At 35.1% G+C, this 10,398-nt stretch overlaps 1 protein-coding gene across 1 annotated transcript in view; it reads left to right on the forward strand.

The window, feature by feature from the left end:
- Nucleotides 1-9,555, forward strand: part of RAVER2 (ribonucleoprotein, PTB binding 2) — a 79,556-nt gene extending 70,001 nt beyond the window's left edge. Inside the window, exon 12 of the mRNA XM_023536229.1 lies at nucleotides 9,042-9,555. Within this exon, the coding sequence (XP_023391997.1) occupies nucleotides 9,042-9,188 (147 nt within the window). The 3' untranslated portion in view covers nucleotides 9,189-9,555. The remainder of the gene's footprint in view (nucleotides 1-9,041) is intronic.
- Nucleotides 9,556-10,398: the final 843 nt, after the last annotated feature.

Consider the following 10,398-nt stretch of genomic DNA (forward strand, 5'->3'; position numbering starts at 1 on the left):
TTATGGAATCACAGATTATATTAATTTGACAATAAGTTGGAAATAATTTTTTAATGACTTGCAAAAAATTGATATTAAGAAATGTGTTTAAGATTTAGTTACCTTCATTATTTTAAAATCTTTTGTTTATAAACCAAGTCAGTATTTTAAATGTTCAAAAAATCGATAAAATAATATAATACAGTATAAATCTGAAGACAGTTTTGCTACTCTGACAATCTAATTTTTCAAAGGATTTTAATGCGTTTCGATTTTTAAAAAGTCCTTACAAACATACATAAATATAAGGTATATAATTTATACAACTTGGCATCCGAAACTTGTAAGGGGATGATCAAATTTTTTTTTCAATGCAGTACAATACCTTTTGGAGGATCAGTTATTAAATTCGAAGTTAAAACTTAACTCATATGAAGAAAGGCAAGTAGCTGAGAAGCAAAAATTAATATGAAAATTGAAAAATCTATGTATCTATATGTATGTGAGGAACAAACATCAGTGATATCAATGTTACAAAATGAAGTATATTGATTTTAAAACATTTTTTTAACAACTGGGGGAAACTCTTTAAATAAAACTTTAGAAATAAACTCTGCTTAATGCAGAAAAGATAATAAAAACTCACGTTTCTCTAGTTATGAAGTCCAAGAGTTGGACTTGAAGCAATAGGAAATGGGTCTGATTGAGATTCTGGAAGAACGAGCGCAGTTGTTCATTTTAGATTCTCCATCCAATCTAACTTTGCTAGAGACAAAACTTAGAAAAGGTAAAATAGGGCTAAAGGTAAAGTTGAGGTGTCCTAAATAGAGGCAGAATTTTCTGAAAACCAGTTTGATGTTGTATTTAAATGGCCACATGCTAACTGGTTACACTCCTTTCAGAAGAGTATCAATAATAAATATCTTAATTTGGACTGATGTTAGATAATCCTGATTAAATTCACTATTGATATTAACATATTCCAAACGTAATCTCAGAGGGATATTCAAGATTCCATTTTCTGGAATTCTTATGAGAGCTTTTAAAACTAGTCTTCAGTTCAATTATTGAAGTAAACTTTAAAATCGAGATTAAGGCACGTCGTAAGAATTAAAACTTAAGCAAAAAATTAAATTGTGTCATTCTTTTTCTACATTCACATGGAAATAGAGGAAAGTCTACAGTTATATGAAGATAAAAAGATTCGCTTTAATTAAAGGAAGAAAATATGATTTTTTAAATCCAAAAATAACATAGCAATTGCATAGTTACAGATGAGTTTCATAGTAAATGAGTGCAAAAGATTAGATTTTTAACCCATTTCCCATTTAGAAGAAAAATAGTGCCGCTTGCTGCCAGCATTAATATCATGTGTAGGAATGCTACGTTTAGGAATGCTGTGTTTTCTGGGATTTGACATTTTCAACGATAGTGAATTACTATATTTTGTAAATGGAAATACCACTACTAAAAATAATGTATAAATAGAATGATGTCATTTGTTTCCCGATACTATCACTATACTATAGTGATGTGAAAATTATAATAAAAGAGATTTTTCATGGCAGGTTTTAGGGGTAAGGTTAGGACTGTAATCCACGAATTATCTCAGGGTAAACACTGCAGCCGCAAGTGCCACCTGCGAGCATGGTCTGGGCAAATGGGAAATGGGTTAAAAAATAAGGCAGGTTAGAACAATGAACACTAAACCAAGGAAAACTGGATTGGAGTCTCAGTTCTAACATTAAATAGCCTTGTGATTTTAGCCAAGTCACAAGTTTCCAGAGCTGTTTTCTCATCTCTTCAATGGAGATAATTGAATAGATTATCTACTATCCTACTACACAGAGCTGATGTCAGGAGCAACGTAGGATATCATCATAATTATATTTTGTCAATTTATACCTCCCCACATGTACTATGGCTTAGCTATGTTGTTGATCTGATTTCCTCCTAAATATTAAATATGCATAGTTAGAGTATTATAGCTTTTCTCAATGTCTTTCTTCAGTCTCTCCAAAGCATGAATTCCCATTGAAATACTTTTTAAATCAGATTTTCAAAGTAAACCGCTTTGTTCTTTCTCACTTGTATATTCCACGTAAAAAAAATCAAATCACATATAATCTGATGTGTTCGCATGCACATGTCTAATAACATAAGTTCAGTAGCCTCCTGGCGGGATCTTCTGATGCCATCTCCTCCATCGCCACATTTTTTATGGAGCCGCTTGTTAATCCACATTTCAAGATCAAACATATCATTTCTTGTTTATAATCCTTAGCCTGGCATTCTAGCTTATCCATGATTGAGGCCAGCTTGCCTTTCTAATCTCCTTTGCTCCGACTTTCTTCCATGGACCAGCTACTGTATCCCATCACAGGCCCATGCTTTCCTGCCATCTGCCTTTGCTCAGGCGCCTCCTAGAAGGGTGATTCCTGGCCTACTCGTGACCATATCTGACCTTGCCTCCAAATCTTAACTCACATGGGATCATCCGTGAACCTTTGTCCATTCCTCAAAACCTCTCTCATTTTCCCTTCTCTGAAAAAGCTCTAGCACGTCACCTCTATTTTTCTTTAGGCGTGGTGGCATTCTCCTTTTAGAATTGTTTTGTGCTTTTTTTTTAACTTCCCCTCCTAAGATATGATCTCTTGGAGGGCACAGTTCAAATTTCATTCTTCCAGGTAACCCCATAGCACACAGCCCAGTGCTCTCAGAAGTCAGTCTATGAAAGCATGGATGTCTATGCCTTCCAAATATGAAATAGAAGGAAAAGTATTTGCTTGCTTTACACTTTCCCTCTTTTATGGTTTTCTCTTTTTTGTTTCATTTCTCCTAGAACACTGAGCTTTGTATCAAAAGTGGTAATCAACTATTATCATTTCCCACTGAACCCGAGTCCTTGCACTGAAAGTTAGAGATATTCAGTAGAGTGTATCAGAAGAATTATCTTTCTCCCCGTATCATGTGGGCTGTAATGACATCCATTTTCATTTCCTTTTCTTACTAATATTTCCTGTGCAGCTTGAAGTTTTTGCTGATCGCAAACATCTCGACTGGTGGTTCTTATTGAGAATGGTGTATAGCACAGTTGGGAAGTCCTTTGAATGAAAGCATCTAATAAATTTCTTACCTGGCTTCTGAGAATAAAGATGGTATAGAAAGAGAGGAATATTCAGATTGTTGCTTTGCTTTGTACTAAGGTGTGAAACATGGATTACTACATAGCAGGGAAGGGAATTAAGAGAGTGAGAGTTCCAGATCCCAGAGTAAGGTATTGTTTCTCTCCCCCTTTTTGAAAAATGAATTAGGTTATAAAACAAGTAGCTTTTCAGAATTAAACTAATTTAAGGGACTGATCATTTATTAGAGGAAGAAAGCTGATAAGAAATAGTTCTTTATACTTGATGCTAAGAGTCTGACAGTGTTAGCGCTGTGGTCCAACCTGCAGTAAGACAACCAGACCAACAAAGGAACTCAGAGAACGCAGCTGAAGAGAATAATGAAGAGGCTCGGTAGTGGGGGAAGAAGAGTGAGGGGGAGGATGCTCCAGCTAAGCAGGGGTCCCCAACCCCCGGGCTGCGGACTAGTACTGGTCCGTGGCCTGTGAGAAACTGGGCCACACAGCAGGAGGTGAGCAGTGGGCAAGCGAGTGAAGCTTCATCTGTATTTGCAGCCGCTCCCCAGCGCTAAGAACAGCGGTCCCTGGTGCCAAAAAGGTTGGGAACTGCTGGGTTAGCACAGTTTTGTTGCAGGCAGCAACAAAAGGGTGGAATCTCTCTTGTAAATTGAGAGAGATATAATTGACATATATTAGTTTCAGGTGTACAATATGATTCAGTATTTATATTTGTTTCAACATGATCACAATAAGTCTAATTAAATCTACTACCATCCATAGTTACAGTATTTTTTCCTTGTGATGAGAACTTTTAATATTTACTCTCAGCAACTTTCAAATACACGATACAGTATTATTAATTATAGCCACCATGCTGTACATTACATGCCCAGTACTTATTTATTTTATAACTGGCTGGAAATTTGGCCCTTGAAACACCATTGCCCATTTCACCACCCCACTCCTGTCACCTCTAGCAACCACCAGTCTGTTCTCTGTATCTATGAGTTTGGTTTGCTTCATTTTCTTGTTTGCTTTTTAGATCTCACTTTTGAGATCATATAGTATTTGTCTTTGACTTATTTCACTTAGCATATTGCCCTCAAGTCCACCCAGGTTTTTACAAATGGCAATATTTCCTTCTTTTTTATGGCTGAATAATATTCCATCATATACCACATTTTAAAAAATCTGTTCAATGGACGTTTATGTTACTTCGGTATCTTGGCTATTGTAAATAATGCTGCATTGAATATAGGAGTGTGTGTATGTTTTGACCTACTTTTTTTCTTTCGTTTGGATAAATACCCAGAAGTGGAATTACTGGATCATGTGGTAGCTCTACTTTTAATTCTTTGAGGAACTCCATACTGTTTTCCATATGGTTGCAGCAATTGACATTCTCTCTAACAGGGCACAGTTGCCCTTTTCTACATGTCCTTGCCTATTCTTGTTATTTTCTCTTTTTTATAATAGCCGTTCTAACAGGTGTGAGGTGATATTGCATTATAGTTTTGATTTGCATTTGCCTGATGATTAGTGATGTTGAGCACCTTTTCATGTACCTGCTGGCCATTTGTATGTCTTCTTTGGAAAAATGTCTATTCAGGTCCTCCACCCATTTTATAATCAGATTGTTTTCATGCTGTCGTGTGAGATATTTATATATTTTGGACATTAACCTCTGTCAGATATGTGATTAACCTGTCAGATATGTGATTTGCAAATATTTTCTCCCATTTGGGAAGTTGGGCCTTTCCATTTTGTTGATTTCTTCTGCTGTTCAGCTTTATTTTTTAGTTTGAAGTAGTCCCACTTGTTTATTTCTGCTTTTTACCTTTAAGTGTTCAGATTTTAATCCATTTTGAATTAATGTTGGTGTATGTCCAGTGTCATTCTTTTGCATGTGGCCGTCCCATTACCCCAGCACCATTTATTGAAGAGACAGTCTTTCCCAATTGTACATACTTGGCTCCTTTGTCATTAATTAATTGACCACTTATGTGTAGGTGTATTTCTGGCCTTTCTATTCTGTTTCATTGATCTGTGTTTTTTATACCATACTGTTTTGATTACTATAGCTTTGTAAAATCAGTACGCATGACATATCTAACTTTGTTCTTTCTCAAGATTGATTTGGCCACTTTGAGTCTTTTGTAGTTCCATACAAATTTTAGGATTGTTTGTTCTATTTCTGTGAAAAATGCCATTAGAAATTTGATAGGGATTGCATTCAATCTGTCGGATATTTTGGATAGCATTAGAAATTTGATAGGGATTGCATTCAATCTGTAGGATATTTTGGATAGCATTAGAAATTTGATAGGGATTGCATTCAATCTGTAGGATATTTTGGATAGCATTTTAAACAATATTACTTCTTCTAATCCATGAACAGAGAACATCTTTCCATTTGTATCTTCAATTTATTTCATAAGCTTCTTAGACTTTTCAGGGTACAGATCTTTCATGTCCTTGGTTAAATTTATTCCTATGATTTTTTTCCTTGATTCTATTGTAAATGAGATTTTCTTAATTTCTCTTTCTGATAGTCATTATTAGCGTATAGAAAAGCAACTGATTTTTGTATACTGATTTAGGATCTTGCAACTTTACTGAAATTGTTTATTCTAATTGGTTTTTAATGGAGTCTTTAAGGTTCTCTATATGTAGCATCATGTATCTGCAAATAGTGACAGTTTTACTTCTTCCTCTCCAATTTGGATGCCTTTTGTTTTTCTTGCCTAATAGCTCTGGTGAGGGCTTCTAACACTATGTCAAATAAGGGACAAAAGTGAGCATCCTTGTTTTGTTCCTAATCTTAGAAGAAAAGCTTTCAGCTTTTCATTGTTGAGTGAGATGTTGTGTGTAGGCCTGTCATATTTGGCTTACATTGTGTTAAGGCACATTCCCTTTATACCCACTTATAGAGAGCTTTTAATCATGAATGGCTGTTGAATTTCAGATGCTTTTCTGTATCTGTTGAGATGACCATTTTTATTTTCATTTTGTTAATGGGTGTATTACATTGATTTGTGGATGTTGAACTATCCTTGTACCTCTGGAATACATCACACTTGATCATGGTGTAGAATCTTTTTAATGTATTGTTGAATTCAGTTTACTAATATTTTGTTAAGGATTTTTATATCTTTGTTCATCAAGGATATTTGCCTGTAATTTTCTTGTAATGTCCTTGTCTGGTTTGGGTACAGGAGTAATGCTGGCCTTGTAAAATGAGTTTGGAAGTGTTCATCCTCTTCTGTTTTCTGGAAGAGTTTGAGAAGGATTGGTATTAATTCTTTAAATGTTTGGTAGGATTCACCAGTAAAGCCATCTGGTTCTGGACTTTTCTGTGTTGTGAGGTTTTTAATTACTGATTCAATCTCCTTACTAGTATCAGTCTGTTCATGTTTTCTATTTCTTTGTAGATTGTGTGTTTCTAGTAATTTATCCTTTTCTTCTAGGTTGTCCATTGTGTTTATATATAATTATTCTTAATGGTCTCTGTGATTGATTTCTCTGGTATAAGTTGTAATGTCCCCTCTTTCATTCATAATTTCATGTATTGAAGTCTTCTGTCTTTTTCTTGGTGAGTCTAGCAAAAGGTTTGTCAGTTCTATCTTTTCAAAGAACTGGCTCTTATTTTCATTAATGTTTTCTATTGTCTTTTTGGTGTTTTATTTCTGTTCTGATCTTTCCTTCCTTTCTTCTACCAACTTTGAGCTTAGTTTGTTCTTTTTCTAGTTCCTTGAAATGTAAAGTTAGGTTATTTATATGAGATATCTTTTTCTTCATGTAGGCATTTATCACTATAAATTTCCCTTTAACTGCTTTTGCTGCATCCCATAAGTTTTGATATATCATGTTTTCGTTTTTACCTTTCTCAAGATAATTTTTCTTTTGATTTGACCCATTGTTCAGGAGGATGTTGTTTAATCTCCCTTGAGAATTTTCCAGTTTCATACCATTGTAGTCTGAAAAGATGCTTGATGTGATTTCAGTCTTCTTAAATTTATTGAGAGTTGTTTTGTGACCTGATATACAATCTTCCCTGGAGAATGTCCCATGTGTTGTTGAGAACGTGTATTTGGTAGCTTTTGAATGGAATATTCCGAATGTTTTTTGTTAGGTCCATCTGGTCTAACATGTAGTTTACAACCATTGTTTCCCTAATGATTTTCTTCTCACATAATCCATCGTTGAAAGTGGTGTATGGAATTCCTCTATTATTATATTGCTGCCTGTTTCTCACTTCACATTGCTTAAAATTTGCTTTATATATTAGGTGGTCCAGTTTGGGGTTCATAAATATTTACAATTGTTATATCCTCTTATTGACCTCTTTTATAATGACATTTTGTTAAAGTTTATTTTGTCTGATACAAGTACAGTGACCCTTGCTTTCCTTTATATGGAATTTCTTTTTCCATTTTTTCACTTTTAGTCCGTGCGTCCGTTAAGCTAAGACTCTTGTAAACACATTGTTGGGCCTTGATTTTTATTCATTCATTTGCTCTATATCTGTCTACTGGAGAATTTAGTCCATTTATATTTAGTCACTATTGATGCATATGTACTTACTATTGTCATTTTGTTATTTTCTGGGTGTTTTGTAACTTTTTTCCTCTTGCTGTCTTGTGATTTGATGATTTTCTGCAGTTGTATGCTGATTCCTTTCTCTTCATGTCATTCATAGTATATAGGAATTCATCTCGTTGTGTGTATGTACATACACACTCACTCACTGTAGGTTTTGGTTTTGTCACCATGAGGCTTACATAAAACTTAGTCTATTTGTTGTATGGTGCTGTGCTGGGGGTGAGGTTTATGCGATATGTCTCAAGCCTTTCCTACCCATTTCTGTGTGGACATTTTCTCTGTCCAGTATGTAGGAGTAGCTCAGCTCATTTCTGGATCTCTCTTAGAGGGAACTGCCCATGTGTAGCTGTGCGTTTGGCGAGTCCATGGGAGGAGGGCACTCAGTAGCCTCCTGTGTCGCTCTTAGTCATCTCCTTATCCCTCTCAACATGAATGAGAACTACATTATCTACGAGGAGTTGTAACAGACTCATCATCTCACAAGTTAACCCCCATTTTTTAAATTGTGACCATTATTGGTTTAAAAACTATTATAGTTTTAACTGTAATGTGAGAAGGCTCATCTGCATTACTGGAAGTTTTCCTTATGAGTCATTTCTACATTCTCATATATTGTTATATAATTCTGCTTCAACAAGATTGTAAATGTGAGAAAGAAATTAGGAGCTCGCGGAGGGGCTGTGCTGCACGATCTGTTTTACTATATTGATTACTGTGATTACTTGTGAGGAATGTTTTGGCCCTTTTATCATAAACACTTCCAGATCAGAATCTCCATGATGGAGCCTGGCAATAGGTATTTTAACATGCTTTCTAAAGTTTGAATTCACATTGCTCTCTAGAAGGTATCGTGTTATTTTCACTGACATCATTTGCCAGTTTTTACACCTATTAGTTTATTCTCTTGCTACTTTTTATTATGAGATGAATTTAACATCTAATTTGATATGCAGCTCAATTTCTTAGGCACTCTCCTTTCAGAGGAATACTGGTATCAGGTATGGTATTCTGATTCAGTGGGGTTTAACTAGGTGCAAACAGTAGAAGCAACTGCAGTGTTTTTTTCCTTTCCCCAAAATGGGGTCATGGGGGAGAAAGGACCCTCAGACTGGTCTGTATTTTACAAAAGTTCCACAAGTGATTCTGATATAGAAATTTTAAAATCTGATTTGTTTTAACAAAGAAGTTTGTGCAATTTTTTTGACAGCTCTGTTATTTATCCTGCTATTCCATTTTTATACCAAATCGGAAGTAGAATTGCTTTTCCTGTAAACATCCTTAGCAAATCAATTTTAACATAGGTTTTAGCATTAGTTGTGATTTCTTTTTCTCGTAGGTGTCATCTTTAAGAAATGAAAAGCGAGGCTCATCATATCTCGTCTCTGCCCCAGAAGGTGGTTCAGTGGAATTTGTTGACCAGCATTCTCAGGGCAAAGGAGCATATTACGTGGAGACCTACTTAAAAAAGAAGCGAGTGTACTGAGCTAAGTTCTTTCCTTATATAACCTCATAAGGTTCTTTGCAGTATCTCTGCTGTTCATCGCTGCCTTAACTACATTCAAACTAGCCATATCCTTTAAATACGGGTTTATAGTTTCCCAGAAGGAACTGTGTTGTGCAGCAGGCATAATTGCCAAATAAAAAGTAGCAATAAGAAGAGACATCAATTGAGGACATTTTCCACTAGAATTAGATTCATCTTATTCAATGTGATATAAGTCCACTATAGAAATTAACAATATTCCTTGTTTTAGGACTGGGAATAATTTTGACACCATATATAAAAATTTGAAGCAATAAATGGGAAACCGTCTTGTTTCCTGGGCCTTAGAAGAATGAGTTTCTTATAAGCCAATGTGTATTTCAATTTAATTTCCCTTAGAAGTAATCTCATTTATAGATTTTTAGATCTTTTCCTTAGAACTATAGGAATACAAGTACAAAATGCAGTGATGGTATCGTTATAAAGATGCTCTTATATGCAAACTAAATTATTACCCCCCACACCAGCCAGGCAATATAAAATCCAAACAGAGTGATGGTGACGTCCAAAGTATACACTGCTACAGATGCTTTACTCTTAATATGTTATTAACCACTTATGCCTTTTGTGAAAAACAAGGTGTTTTAAGAAAAGTAGCTCTGGTGATCTAATTTCAGGGGTTCGTAAACTCTACCCTGGGGTTAAATTCAGTCCTCCACCTGTTTTTGTACAGACTACAAGCTAAGAATGATGTTTACATTTTTAAATGGTTGGAGGAAAAATGAAAATTTATGACTTTAAAATTATAGAAGTTCAGTGCCCATACATAAAATTTTATTGGAACACAACCGTGCTCATTCATTTACATATTTCCTATGGTTACTTTTGTGCTACAGTGGCAGAGCAGAATAGCTGCAACAGAGACCAGAAGGCTTGCAAAGCCTAAAGTATTTACTTTCTGGCCCTTCATAGAGAAAGTGTGCTGACCCCTGATCTGACAGTGCTGATTACTTAATCTTTTTATGTCACCTTTAACTTTTGCAGCAAACTTGTAAGTGGCAAAGAACCTAGGTTTGTCTCATTTCATAGCATAGACTAGTGATGATCTAATTACTAGAATAGGGCATATTTTGACTATCAACTGCCCTATTTCTGCAAAATTATAATAAAGGAATCAATATTGTCCTTTCTGAAGGAATCTTATGGAGTA

Source organism: Pteropus vampyrus, unplaced genomic scaffold (genome assembly GCF_000151845.1).
Source record: "Pteropus vampyrus isolate Shadow unplaced genomic scaffold, Pvam_2.0 Scaffold151, whole genome shotgun sequence".
Classification (NCBI taxonomy): Eukaryota; Metazoa; Chordata; class Mammalia; order Chiroptera; family Pteropodidae; genus Pteropus; species Pteropus vampyrus.